The 14,679-nt window shown below is 53.1% G+C and overlaps 1 protein-coding gene across 8 annotated transcripts in view; it reads right to left on the bottom strand.

Moving 5' to 3' along the window:
* RIN3 (Ras and Rab interactor 3) overlaps nt 1-12,126 on the bottom strand; it is a 183,973-nt gene extending 171,847 nt beyond the window's left edge. For all 8 annotated transcript variants that reach the window (XR_012416082.1, XR_012416083.1, XM_065549265.1 and 5 more), the window contains exon 1: nt 11,931-12,126. Coding sequence is in view for 4 of the 8 variants with exons in the window: in XM_065549265.1 (XP_065405337.1) it covers nt 11,931-11,974 (44 nt within the window). In the remaining 4 variants the exon portion in view is untranslated. The remainder of the gene's footprint in view (nt 1-11,930) is intronic.
* Between the last annotated feature and the right edge of the window lie 2,553 nt (nt 12,127-14,679).

Genomic DNA, 14,679 nt, shown 5'->3' with positions numbered 1-14,679 from the left:
ATTAATTCAGCAAACACTTATCGAGCCCTGCACTAGATCCTCCTTCCCTCCCCTTAAATTCTCGCTCAGCACCAGTGTTCCTGGGGGAGCATTCTGTACCCTACATGGTGCTGACTCGGCAATACCACCCCACACCCTGCCAGGAAGAGCCACTGGCCCTGCTGGCGGGAGCTTACAGTCTAGTGGGGCTACACACAGAATGAGCTGCCACAGGCATCGGGGCGAGCGCCCAGAGTGCTGCCGGCTCTTCTGTGGCTGGGTCCTTGGTAGCCCATAGGGTGCCTCTGCATAAATTAGAAAAGGGTGCTCCTTGATGCCCATGGGTGCAGGCCAGCCCCCACCCCACCCCTACACATACCTGTCGTGACACAAAGCTTGGCAAGAGAATGAAATTTCAGCCCCTACCCAGCTTTGCCTCAGCCAGGAACACATGAGCGGTAAACAACCTGTACCACGGTGTACAGCGGCCCTGCAGGCCTCACACAGCCTGGGAGGCTTCTTGCAAGAGGTAGAGGTGGGCCACTTGCACTTAGGCCCAGAGGCAGGAAAGAGCTCAGCCCCTTCCAGAGGCTAGAGAGGGAGGCGGCTAGTGAAGGCAGATGTGCCCACATTCCGTCTCTGGGGCCTCGTGCCACGGAGCGGCCTGGGTGCCGCACAGAGCCTTGGAGACAGCCTTGGTGGGAGACAGCCCACAGGTCCGGAGACCTTGGGGAAACCACTTCCCCTCTCCGAGCCACCAATTCATCTGTAAGCAGGGGCTGGATGAAGAGTTTCCAGAGTGACACGAAGCTCTGACGCCTGAGGACTGCAGAGCCAGGGCTGGGGCGGCCTTGCCCAGTGGAAACAAGACCCTCACTGTCCTTCAGGCCACTTCAGCGGGCTCTGGCCCAGCTCCTCCAGACAGCCCCCCAGCTAACTCCCAGGCCATTCTTGGGGCCTCTTATGTCCCAGGAGTGGTCTTAGGCTGTTGTTGAGCAGCTCCGGGCAGGCTCTTACAGGCTCAGAAGAGGCCTGTGCTGTCCCTGGAAAGGGGAATTCAAGTCCCAGCCGTTTCAGGACAAACGTTTCCCAAGGCTGGGCAAAGAGGTGAAGTGGCCACTGAAGGCTCCCAGTGGCCAGTGGTCAGCACAAACCCAGCTTAACACTCAGCAAGTGCCAAGATACGGCCCAAGAGACCCCAAGACCGTCTCAACAAAGAGACGGTGAATGAATGAGTGACGGCAGCATCCGGCAAGGACGCAGGCATTGTTGAGACTGGGCCCCAGGTCCTTATTTTAGTTTAGTTTTTTGTATGCAGATAGGCTCTCACTCTATCACCCAGGCAGAAGTGCAGTGGTGTGATCATAGCTTACTGTAACCTTGAACTCCAAGGCTCGAGTGATCCCCCTGCCTCAGCCTCCCAAGTAGCTGTGACTACAAGTGCACGCCACCATGCCCAGCTCATTTATAACATTTTCTGTAGAGACTGGGTCTTGCTGTGTTGCCCAGTCTGGTCTTGAATTCCTGGCCTCAAGAGATCCTCCCAGCTCAGCCTCCCAAAGCACTGGGATTACAGGCATGAGCCATTGCACCTGGTCTCCAGGCCTTTCTTGTGCTGGTGTGTCAGGGACACCAACTCTCAGGAGGCGCTGGAGAACACTGGCACGGGGAGGGTTAACCTAAGTGAGTTCTTGGCCTAACGCACAGAACTGAGGTGGAGGAAGAGGCATGGCTGCCTTGATCAGGAAACCTAGCCCTGTCAAAGAACAAGGATTTCAGAGTCAGAGACACAAACCAAATAAACAGTCTAAAGCTTCTGGCGAAAGCTAAAACTCATAAACACTTAATATGAAAAGAAAAAATGTTTGCAATCTAGTCCTTGAAACAAGAGCCTTAGTGGGTGCAAAGCTGCCTTTCCTCTCTCCTCCCTCTTCCTCATTCTTGCCTCTACTAGGAAATGGGGACTTGCAGGTCGCCCTGCAAGGCAGCTGAGTACTTCGGGCATATAATCTGGTGCTACGTGACAGAGATAGAAAGCTCTTTGTGTTCATTAGAACTAAGCTTGTAAGTGATAGAAAATCTAAAATAAGAAATTAAAATAAGCAAGATAGTATGGCTGGGCACGGTGGCTCATGCCTGTAATCCCAGCACTTTGGGAGGCCGGGATAGGTGGATCACCTGAGGATAGGAGTTCAAGACCAGCCTGGCCAACATGGTGAAACGCCGTCTCTACTAGAAATAAAAAAATGAGCCAGGAGTGGCGGCAGGCACCTGTAATCCCAACTACTGGAGAGGCTGAGGCAGGAGAATCACTTGAACCTGGGAGGCAGAGGTTGCAGTAAGCCGAGATCACCACTGCACTCCAGCCTGGGGGACAAGAGCAAAACTACATCTAAAAAATAAATAAACAAACAAACAAACAAACAAACAAGATAGTACGTATTCTTCTCATAAAAAAACTGGTAAGCACTCTGTAGCTGGGATGATGGTCTAACATGTTTAGGACCCTTACTGTAATGTATTGTTGTTCTATCCTGCATAGCTTCCATGCTTAAGTGTGCCTCAGAATCCAAGATGGCTGCTTCAACTCCAGCCATCACGTCTGCATTTCAGGCAACAGGAAAGAGGAAAGGAGAGAAGGACACTCCACTTAAGGGGTTTTCCAAGCAGATTATACTCCCCACTTATATCTCACTGTCCTGAACTTAGTCATATGGCCACACCTAGCTGCAAGAAAATTGGAAAATGTTCAGCTAAAACTTACACCTAGCAAAAATTCAGGGGCCAATCAGCAGGCTCTGCTTCACTCCTGGACTCAAAGGCTCCAGGATGGTGACAGATCTCAAGAAAATGGTCCCTAAACCCTAGACCCACGGAAGTTTTCAGGAGCTTCATTTAAAACAGAGGGGACTTGGAAAAAAGTCAAGATAGGCACATGAAATAACTCTGACCATTAAAATGATCATAATTTGATGAGACCATCGAAGATGGCAGGTAGGCAACATAGGTCCACCACACAGCACGTAGCAATGTGTACCAGAGGTAACACTCAGTGAAAAAAGAACACAAGTTAACACGTACTTGCACCGGGTGCAGACTCAGATAAAAATGTTTGATGCTTAAAATTTCCCTATTTTGGGTATGTCTGTGTATGAACTTTTAAAGTCTATAATACATTTTTTGGAAAATCAATAGCATGTGCGCGCGCGCACACACACATACACACACCACATACATACAGGTAAGAGTCCCCCACTGGTCTCACAACCCAGAGTCAAGAACATCATCATCTCAGGTAACCCTGGCAACAACAGTGGGCGATAGAGATCGACTTTTGCCAGACAGAGGAAGGGGAAGAAGGTGCTCTGGCAGGTTCCGTTTCAGTGTCTTGCCCGGAAGAACAAAACTGTGGTCTTCACCACCATGGTAAAAGTCAAACTTGCCCACCCATAGCCAAGGGGGCCCCAACCACCTTTCCAGGCCCATCACACATGGAATCTTCTCCCTGCCCCCACCCCAGATTCTTAGGGCTGCCACAAACAACATGTCCTTTCCCACTCAGTGCGTTTCTCCTATCTGCAATACGCTTCTCTGCATATGCTTGATTTCAGTGGTTAAAATCCTGCATATCCTGCATATCCAATTCAAATGCCACCTCTGTCAGGGAGTCCTCCCTACTCACTCTGCACAGCCAACTGTAACAGAACCTCGGCAGCTTTTTATACAGTACTCTGTGCTTTAAATACGCACGTATTTCTCTTACTTTCTGTGTTAGACCAGTTTGTGTCACTATAAAGGAATACCTGAGGCTGGGTAATTTATAAAGAAAAGAGGTTTATTGGCAGGCTCGGTAGCTCACACCTGTAATCCCAGCACTTTGGGAGGCCGAGGCGGGCAGATCACAAGGTCAGGAGATCGAGACCATTCTTCCTAACATGGTGAAACCCCGTCTCTACTAAAAATACAAAAAATTAGCCAGGTGTGGTGGCAGGCACCTGTAGTCCCAGCTACTTGGAAGGCTGAGGCAGGAGAATGGCGTGAACCTGGGAGGCGGAGCTTGCAGTGAGCTGAGATCGCACCACTGCACTTTAGCCTGGGTGACAGAGCGAGACTCTATCTCAAAAAAAAAAAAAAAAAAAAAGAAAAAAGAAAAGAAAAGAGGTTTATTTTGGCTCATGGTTCTGCAGGCTGTATGAGAAGTATGGTGCCAGCATCCACTCCTGGTGAGGTCTCAGGAAGCCTCCAATAATGGTGGAAGGGGAAGAGGGAGCAGGTGTGTCACATGGCAAGACAGAGCAAGAGGGAGAGAGCAGGGAGGTACAAGGCTCTTTTAAACAACCAGATCTCATGTGAACTGAGAACTCACTCATTACTGTGAGGATGGCAGCAAGTCATTCATGATGGATCTGCCCCCATGACCCAAACACCTCCCACCAGGCCCCACCTCCAACACTCAGGATCACATTTCAACATGAGATTTGGAGGGGACAAACATCCAAATCAAATCATTTTCCTTAGTAGATAAACTGGAAACTCCTAGGTGTTCAGGTGTTCAGTAAATAGGTGGATTGATGGATGGAAGGATGGAAGGGTAGGTGTGTGGGTGGGTGGATGGATGGATGGATAAATGGATGGATAGAAGGGTGGGAGGGTTGATAGGTTGATGGGTGGATAGGTAGATGGATGGATGGATGAAGGGTAGGTTGGTTGGTGGGTGGGTTTGTGGGTGGATGGATGGAAGGGTGGGTGGGTGGATAGGTGGATGGGTGGATAAGTAGATGGATGGATGGATGGATGGTGAATAGAATGGATAGGTGGATGTCTGGATGATGATTAGGAGGATGGGTGAAGATAAATGAGAAGACATCCATTGTGAGAAGAATCCTTGAATATATTTTAGATGGATGCTCTGTCAAAAATGTCAAGAACAGAAAGAAGCAAGGATAATAAATGCTGTCACCAGGTGCCATCGGTAGACAGATAAGTCCTTGCTTTGAACGGCTACATCCCTAGAGAAATTTACATTATCAGTCTGTGACATTGACTGAGATTAAGGAAGCTGGGAACACGGAGGTTGGGGAAAAGGTCCCTGGTGACTTCTTTCTTGACAGCTTGTTCCCTTTAGCCAGAGATCATCAGATTGTGAATTTCAGATGCAAAGCCCTTTATTTCTTCAGTCCATGGAGGCGGATGAAGAAGCACACGTATTGACCCACAGAACAATTTAGCTCTGGGAAGCTTTGGAGGAGGGGAAGGCTTCTCTGCTACTGTTGGGGTGCCATCTGTCCACCCCTCTCTCCAGCTTGTCTTTCAGAAAACAGGTTTTCGCATCAGTCCCTGACACCCCGTGTTGAACGTCAGTCGGGAGGTAAGGTGGCGTTTAGCATCTCTTAACTAGGGAATAAAAAGTTCTCAGCTTTGATAAAGACCCCAGATTCAGGGGCAAAATGGAGGCCACCTTCTAGGAGAGCCCCCCTTAGGGCAGCCCCTCAAGGATGGGCCCCACTCCCACACCCCTCTACTGGAATCCTTGCTTCCCCACAGCTCCAGGCCTGTGTGCAGAGCCAGGCTCTGGGGCTCTCTCAGTCCCAGAAGCTGGGGATGCAAGAACCATTACCCCATAGGATGTGGCCTGAGTGTGTGCTGTCACATCAAATACAGACAACAGGCCTTGACCACAACCACGGCCTAGGCCATTTCTGCTAAAAAGAGAACCGACATTTCATTGCAGGCTCGTTCATTCCATTAAACGTGTACTGGTTGAGATGGGGGCACCCCTGGGTATTACTGAGGTCAAATTGGGGCAGGGGGCTCTGCAGCCATGTTCAAAGCTTCTGACCATCAGCACTGTTTCTGCTTTGGAGGCAGCCCCTCCAACCCCTACCCCCGTGGAGAGGAGACATGCCAAGGCCACACAGAGGCCCTACTGGCAGAAAAGTGAGAGGAGAGGACACGGTTGTGGCTTCCAGATTCTTCTATAAATGCTGATGCCACACAGATAGTAAGGCCTTCCCACTGCCCTGTGGATGCCAGTGTGAGGGAAGGCCTCCCGTGTACCCATCACTCCTCCCTTCTCCATCAAGGCCACGCTGGCAGGAGGGAGGGACTGGCTTCACTGTACTACACTGTGTGTGGGGAGGGAGGCACACAGCATCAGGGCTGCCCTCACCTGCACAGGGACGTGTTGGCTATCTCTGGGCAGCCCTGGGCAGGAAGCCTGAGGCCTGGCAGAGAGCTCCCTCAGCCTGGCACCTGCCTCAACCTCCCTTGGTAGGGCCGCCCCTCAGACTCCAACCCAGACAGGGACAGTTTCACAGACGACCTCTAAACAGCCAGGCCACCCACCCCCAGCTGCCTGTGATCTCCTCAGCACCTCCACAGCTCCCACAGCCGATGGCCAGGCAGGCTCCACCTCACAGCCCAGCCACCCTCGAGAGGCTACTCCAGCTCTCCAGGGCTCCCCGCCTGAGAAACCTTCCCAGCTTACTGTCCACTTGGCAAGAAGCCATGGGTCCTGCCCCAAAGTGGGCTCCCAAAACCATATGTACTTTTTTCAAGATGTTTTTCAAAATAAAACCACAGCAATAGCAAAAAGAAAATGAAAAACCATTTCCTTCCAGGTAGCTTGGTCAGGGTAATGAGCCAGAAGTCTCCTGGATGGGTCTTCATTTCTCGTGAAAGTGCCTGCATGTTCCATGGGCCACTTCAGGTCCAATGGGCACTTCGATCCCCTGAACGCTATTATTCTAGGACACCAGCTTCTGCTGCCTGCTAGCTGGTAACTCGGGTAGCCGCTGACTGTCAGAGCAAGCAGGGACCTTGACAACATGGAGCTCTTTTCTCAGATGGGAAAATGAGGTCCAGAGAGAACGGAGTGGCTTCCTAGAATAAAATCCTAAAACACTAGAGGAGACAGGACCCCAGATTCTCTAGCCCTACTGATGACCTACAACATGCAAGTCCCCACGCCTCTTCCAAACCAGCAAAGGACAGTTCTGCCTAAGAAAAGACATGTTGGCAGCTGTGGCTGACGCTGATGCTGACCCCCGCCCCCAACACACACACACAGACCCCACCAACACACACACACAGAGCACACACACACACAGGCCACCCTTATTTTCCTAGTTTCTCAGTGGTCCAGAGACCCACATTTGGAACCCACCGGCACCCCAGGGCTCCCCCAAGTCTGTACACCAAGCTATTCTCCATTCTTCCAGCTGAGACACAGTATCCAGGGCTGGCCTCTCCTTCCCCCATCCTTTCTCCCTGACAAGTATCAGGAGCACAGCTGGGGAGGATAAAATTAGGTGAGTCGGGGCCAAGCAGGGTCCCTACTCAATTACCTGGGTGGCCTCCTCTTTCCAGACTTGGAAAGGAGTGTGGTAGCCTTGTGGTGGGGGTCACCAGCTGCTGCAGAATGGAGTTGGGCTCCGAGTCCCCAAGCCCTGGGTCTCCCCCTACTTAGCCCCACCCTGTGATCTGGGTCACCTTGTAAACACCTCCAGAAATTCAGGGGCTCCAGGGACACAAAAGATAAGGCTGTGCAGCCTTCAATCAGTGTATCGTTGGCCTCAAGCATTTGTTGAGTGCCAAGTGTGTGTAGGACACAAGAATATGGAACAAAAAGACCTGACCCCTTTCTTTGGAAGTTTGTAACTGAAGTAGGAAGTCATAAGATTAAAGAGGTTTTGGCTTCTTTCAAATTGCTAGGCAAACATGCGGTTCATGTGAAAAAGGCTATGAATATTCAAAAGGCAGGAATCTCTGTGAGCTGGCACGGATGGAAGGCTGCATGGAAGAGGTGAGCCCTGTAAAAAGGGCAGAAAGAACCTCACGGGCAAAGGCACAAGACCACAGACCAGCTCGGCACGTCGGGGAGGACAGGAGACATGAAGCTGTGCACCGGCTTCCAGCAGGGCTGGGCTGCGGCACGGAGGGCAGGACTTTCTTGAGGGACCTTTTAAATAGGACAGCATGTCACCTGAGGGCAATTAGGGGGCTACTGGGGGACACACCACTTTCCCTGCCCGGCCTGAGAGTCCCTCTAGATTGATAGGCAACAAGCAAACCACGAGAAGGGCCCATTGTGGGGTAGGATGGAGGGGGAGATCCAGTTTGGTAAAGTCATTAAAGCTGTGACTTTCATTTTTGGCTCCAATCTTGGGGGAAAATATCCATGTTTCAGACACTCCTGGCGGGCAGGAGAAGTTCGACTTCCTGGTTCTCAGAATAAATGCTGGTTCGGGGCAATGGTTGTATCAACAGGACATTCTGGAGTTGTCCATTAGAGCAGCACCAACCAATTACCCAATAACAAGATGATAACACATGGCCCCCCACTCTCTTCTAAAGGTTACTCCCTAATAGGATCAGAGAGTAGGGGGCCAACAGGAAGTTAAGAGGCCTTGGGCGTCATTTACCCCATGTTAAGGCTCTTTCTGAACACACAGATGCCCCCCAATCCCCTAGATGACCCAGGCCCCCCAAGGATGGGGTTCTGTGGGCAGACCTCTTTATACTTTTGCCCCTCTTCTGTCAATCTCTCCCCAGCCAAAATTTGTCTTCCGTTTCCTCAACCCCTGTTATCTGATAACAGTCGCTTTGTAAAGCAATGTGTGTCATGCACTTCTGGGTTTTGAAGGGTGCACTCCCCGCCCCACAAGCCCCTCCACCACACTTCCCCCCGCCCAAGCCTTTGCTCAGGCACTCCCCTCCCCAAGCTGCCTCACCTCTTCCTTGCTGCCCACCCAACTGTGCTCACTCATCACTACCTAGATGACACAGCTTGCCATGTCTTGCCATGACAGGTGGAATCTTCCAGGGGGTCACAGAGACAGAGTTTGTGGCCATCTGTCACCCATTCTTTCCCTGTCTCTGCTCTGGCAAGGGACTGGGAGGCAACACAGACCACCTCAGACTCCTGTCTCCAAAATGGAGCTCCAGGGAGGCCTAAGGGGATGGTGAAGGATCTGGGTGTCCTCCTTCAAATATCACACCTCTCTCTGCTTCCAGCTGAGATAAGTTCCTGGTATGTTTCCAGTTTTGATTTCTGTATCTCCTGGGTTCAAAGGCAGGAGCCCTGGGGCATTTTAAGCTTTTCACACTTGCTGCTTCAGTGAAGATCACGGATCAGGGACCCAGAGCCAGGATAGAGGGGCACCAAGGGGGTAGGGGAGATGAGGAGGGCCTCAGGGATAAATGTGCTGCGACTCCTTCATCCCAAGGGGACCCTGCACCCCCAGACCCTTGCACTCCCTGCTGCTTCTCAGAGGATGTACTGGGGCTTCTCGCCGGGTGGGGGCAGGAGTGCAGGCTTGAGCTGGTGAAGTGACCCTTTGCTCTTATGCACCAGAGCCTCTGTTGGGATCTGGCAAGGGCTAGGTCTCCTAAGTGCCAGTCAGGACCTCCAGGAACATTAGCTCTTTGAATCCAGGAAGCCAAGGTCAAGGGACAGAGCTGGAGCTGCGAGCTCACACCCTGAATCCATCACTGGCCCTGCTCTAGGTGGGTCCCACCCAGAAGAGCCCCCTGTCTCAACCTGGACTGGGTAAGGGGCTCCTCTTTAGGGCTCTAGCAGGACCCTTGCATTAGATCAGGCCAAGGCTCAGGAGCCGTGAGTTACCACCACCACCCCCAATACCAGGGAGCCCATTTCCCCTTTCTGAGTCTCCGGTTCCTCATTGTTGAATTAGGGGATCGATTAGGTCAGTGACAGCCACATTTTTTCCGGCAGTGGAATCCTTTTCCAAATGAAATCTTAAGCAGACCTTTAACATGGCAAAGATGTGAAAAGGTGACCGGTCTACTTGCCATGGTGGGGCTGCACGGGGCTGCCTGCTAGGTCTCTCCCTACCCCCTGAAAGCTACTGGCCTGAGTGGACTCTGAGAACCCACTCTCAGCAGACTACACACAGTTCGGCATCTGTCCCTGGAGCACTGGACCCTGGGCAGACAGAGCCCCACCAGAGTCATCCTCCACTCCTCTTTCCCTCCAATCCACCAGCAAATCGTCTACCCTTCAAAGCCCTTCCAACCCAAAAGGTCCTCCAAAACAAAGCCATGTTTTTAGCAACAAACCAATATTCATATAGCGCTAGAATGTACCAAGCACAGTTCTAAGCAGGCCTGAACAGATGGGCTTCCCCTAAGCTGCCTGGGGGCAGCTGCTTAGCTATGAACTCAGCCAGTCCATGAAACAATTCTACGTGGTGTGTGTTGCTAGTACCCCCAGTTTACAGGTGAGGCAGGGGCCGGGTCACTTGTCTGAGGTTACACAGTTGGCAAATGGAGGGATCATACCTAACAAATGATAATAATGGTGATAATTATGATTAAGGGTTTACCCTACAGGCTAATGCATTCAACCCTTTCTGTGCATTTAGTCCTCAGAACAACTCTAAGGGGTAGTTACTATTATTTATCATTTTATTGATAAGTGAACCGAGATACAGAGAGTTTAAATAACTGACCCAGTAATGAACAAAAAAAGACAAGAGGAAGTGGGTCACACCAGATCATCTCTGGGGAAAATGAGAAGTCGGTGAGGTCAGCATCCCTGGCCCCTCACCTCCTCTTCCTCCCTGAGAAACTCCTCTCCGGCTTCACCCTGCCATCTTGGGTGTGGCAGATACTTGCAAGTGGGTGTGAGGGTGAGGGGGGTTCTTCCCCAACGAATTCCCAGTTCCTCCCACCGGACGGCATTTGTCTTTGCAGAGAAACCAGCATCCAGAATTTCAGGGCTGGCAGGAGGGAGGGAGAAGAAGGGAGACGTTCAGATCTAGATGAGCTTAAGGCCCCCTCGCAGTCTCTCCCAGCTGAGTGGGAGCCCGTCACCTCCAGCTGTCCCCCGGTTCAGGACTGCACAAGATCCGCCCAACTCTCCTGTTTCACAGAGCAGAGAACTGAGGGCCTGGGAGATGAGGTCACACGGCCAGGCCAGGGAGCGGCAGGGTGTCCATCAGAGAAGTAGGCCCGGGACTTTTAAACCAAAAAGCTGGGGATGGCTTCCCCAGACGCGCTCCTGGGCACCCAGAGATAGGCTTTCCCCGGGAATCCGCCTCCGACCTGGCGTCTCTACAACACCTGAAGCTTCTCAGGACGCCCTCTGAGCTGGGCAAGGCGAGAAGACTTTCTCTCAGAGCCCAGCCCCGAGCAATGCCCGAGCTCGCGAGGTGGGGCTGGGGGCGACAAGGAGGCAGAGCGGGGACTTAGCCACCAGGGACTCCTCTCCAAGTCAGTTCCCAAACTGTTCGGCGTCATGCATTCCACGCTGCGCCTTCTCCCTCGGGATCCCACAGCCCGCGCGCAGCCCGTGCGCCCTGGACCTTACCCAAGCACCAGGCTCGGCCACGGCCGGTGCGAAGGTCACTGTCTATGGCCAGGACAGAGGGGCGGGGGAAAAGGGCCCAGTGGACCCTCGGTCCAGGAGGGCCGGTCAGTTGTTGGGCCGCGGCGCCCAAAGTTGCAGGGGTCCGGGTCTCCGACCCCACGCCCGGCCGGGCTCCAGTACCCGAGGGAGCGCGCTGGGACTCGCAGAGCGGCGGGTGCAGCAGGCTGGCGGGGCCGGGACAGCGAATTTGTTTGCAAAGTTCAGGCGGGGCAGAAGCCGGGGAGGTGGCCGCGTCCACGCGGGCAGCCCTGGCTCTGACAGGTAGAGACGCACTCCCTCGTAATCCGTCCACCAGCAGCCTAAAGTGTGCACTGGGTTCCCAGTGAAATGCCTGGCCTTGAAAGTTTAGCCGAGTCGTCGGGTCCAGCGGAGTCACCAGGGCCGCCCCCTGCCCCGCAGAACCGGGATCTGGCCTCGGCCACGGTGGGGGTCCCGTCTCAGCCCGACACCCCCGAGGTCTCGCGCCCGGAGGACTCTCGGGGACAAGAAGTGGAGTGGGGCGGCCAGGATGGGGGCCGTGGAGACCGCAAGGGAGGAGTGGGCGGCTGCCCGGACTTACCCCGTGGGGTCCCCGCGCGCGGGCGCCCCGGCGTGTCGGATCATGCCGCCGGCAGCTCCGGGACGGGGAACGGAGGAGCTCAGGCGCCGGGCCGAGCGGAACGGGGAGTCCCGGGCGCCCGCATGTCCCTGGCTCTGGCCCTCGGGAAGGGCCGGGCCGCAGCTGCCGCCGCGCTCTGGGGCGCTCGCTCCCTTCTACTTCCTGTATCGGAGCGAGCGGGGCTTTCAGGAAGAGGCTGGCCTTGGTGGTCAAGGGTTTTTTTGTCAAAAGCCATTCGGCAGCGGCTCGCGGCCCAGAGCCCCCTGGGGCACACCGAGGACCCGGCGGCCGCGCCCCCGGGGCCGGGCCTGGGGGCGGGGGGTGCCGGGGCCGAGGCGCCGCGCGGGCGCCCAGCTTCGGGGTGCCGCCTCCGCGGGCTGGGGCTGGGGCGCGGGAGGTCCGCTGGGCTTCGGAGAGGGAAACTTAGAGGAAAGTCTTCCACTCGGCGTGGGGCCGCGGGGGAAGGAAGACGGCCTCCGCTTGTGCCAGTGCCGACCGCGGGCCGGCAGGTGGGGAGGCCCAGAGCTGGCGGGGAGTTCGCCCCACACGGAGCCACAGCCTTGCCCAAGGGAGCCTGGAAATCGTTCAAGGGCAGCCTCAGACCAGAGCCAGGGCGCCTCCTCCACATTCCTGACAGATCTGCACGCGCCTCCTCTTGGATGCTTCCCGTGACAAGGAGCTCACTCCTCAACAAGGCGGGCTGCTCATCCACCAAGCCTGGCGTCTAATTCACCTGTGCCGGGTACCGCAGATGGAGAACACCAGCCAGCTTACACAAATGCAAGATCCACAGCAACCCCAGGTGGGACCGTGAGGCCTCTCCTCTAAGTGCCTGGCTGCTCAAAAATGCTTCCCAAGCCCAGTCTTTTCCCAGAGCATTTCCCAGAGTGACCGAGCAGGACTGGACCCTATTAGGTCACCTCAGTCTCATGCAGGATTTCTTTACCTGGCCACTATTGACATTTGGGGCCGGCTAATGCTTTGTTATTGGGGTTGCCTTCTGCACTGCAGGAGGTTTAACGCTATCCATGGCTTCTCCATGATCCATAAATACCCATAGCATCAGCCTCTCTCTGTAATGACCAGAAATGTCTCTAGATATCACAAGTGTCCTCCGGGGGCAAAATCTTCCAGATCTAATACCTTCATTTTAGAGATAAGGAAACTGAGGCCTAGAGAGTGGAGGTGACTTGCCCAAGGCCACATGGCAAGTGAGGACCAGACAGTACTGAGCCCAGGGCTCTGGTGAAAAGATCCTCAGGCCTGTCTGCCCTGCTGCTCTCTCCTCACACCCTCCTCTCCCATCTTCCCTGGATTTCCACCAAATCAGCCTGCCAGAAGTTAGAAAGAAAAGAATCCACATCTGAGCATACACGAAAAGTCCAGCCTCCCCCGTGGGATGTAAAATGGTGCAGCCACTTAGGAAAAGAGCCTGGCAGTTACTCAAAAAGTTAAACATCAAGTTAAGCATATGGCTCAGTAATTGCATTCCTAGTTATGTAGCCAAGAAAAATGAAAACATGTTCATGCAAAAACTTATACATGAGTGTTCATAGTAGTATTGTTCATACTAGCCAAAAGATGGAAACAATCTAATGTCATCAGTTGACAAATGTATAAACACAATGTGGTACATCCATACAGTGGAATATTATTAGGCCATGAAAAGGAATGAAGTACTGACACATGCTACACCATGCATAAACCTCAAAAACATTATGCTCATTGAAAAAAGCTGGTCACGAAGGACCACATTCCATTTATATGAAATGTCCAGTATAGGCAAGTCCAGAGAGACAGAAAGTACTCTAGTGGTTGTCAGAGGCTGGGGGAACAGCCATGAGGAATGACTGCTAAGAGTTATGAGGTGATGAAAATGTTCTAAAATTGATTGTAGTGATGGTTGCACAACTCTGGCTACAGTAAAAACCATTGAATTGTATGCTGTAAGTGGGGGAATTGTACAGTATATAAATTATATTTCAATAAAGCTGTTATTTTTTTTAAAGGGGGAAAAAGTACAGCCTCCAGGAGGCCACCCTGACTGCTCCAGCTCATACCCCTTTCCCCTCTGCCCAGATTCCTACAGGTTCCCTTCGTTAGGTCATAACCACCCCCCACTGACTTTCCTCTCCTCCAGAGGCTAAATTATTTCCTCCTGGATGGGAATGAGTCATCTTCTCCACCATCTCCCTCAACAGGACTGAACATGTTTCCAAGGATTTCAAAGCCCTGTTTGAAAACATGGGCTTTGAGGACAGACCCATGCGGCTTCTGGGTGGCCTTGAGCAAGTCTCTTCCCAAAGGCTCATCTTGCTCATCTATAAGCAATGAGTACAAATGAGATGGACAAGAAGACCCCTGCCTCCAGGGCCCCATTATTATTCCTTAGTTGTTTCTAAAACAAGTCTGCAGGCCACTCTCAGGCCTCCCTGGACCCCAGGGAAGCGGTCTATATAACTACTGCACCTAGAACAATCCTTCATCCCTGCCCAGGCTGATCTGAAAGGTTTCCTTCAGCTCGCTGGACCACTGCTGGGAAACGCAGGACAAGTCTCTCGAAGCCTGGCTTCCATGGGCCTAGCCCCAGTGCTCACCTGCTCTGAGAAGCCAGAATTCCTCAGGTGGACAGCAGATGGGGACCCACCGTGACCCTGTTGCTGATAAATGACCATAGTGGAGACGAAGAATCTGAGCAGCCTCTTTTGGT

This window comes from Macaca fascicularis, chromosome 7 (genome assembly GCF_037993035.2).
Source record: "Macaca fascicularis isolate 582-1 chromosome 7, T2T-MFA8v1.1".
NCBI lineage: Eukaryota > Metazoa > Chordata > Mammalia > Primates > Cercopithecidae > Macaca > Macaca fascicularis.
The sequence above is the reverse complement of the archived record's forward strand: the minus strand, read 5'-3'. Positions and strand labels throughout refer to the sequence as shown.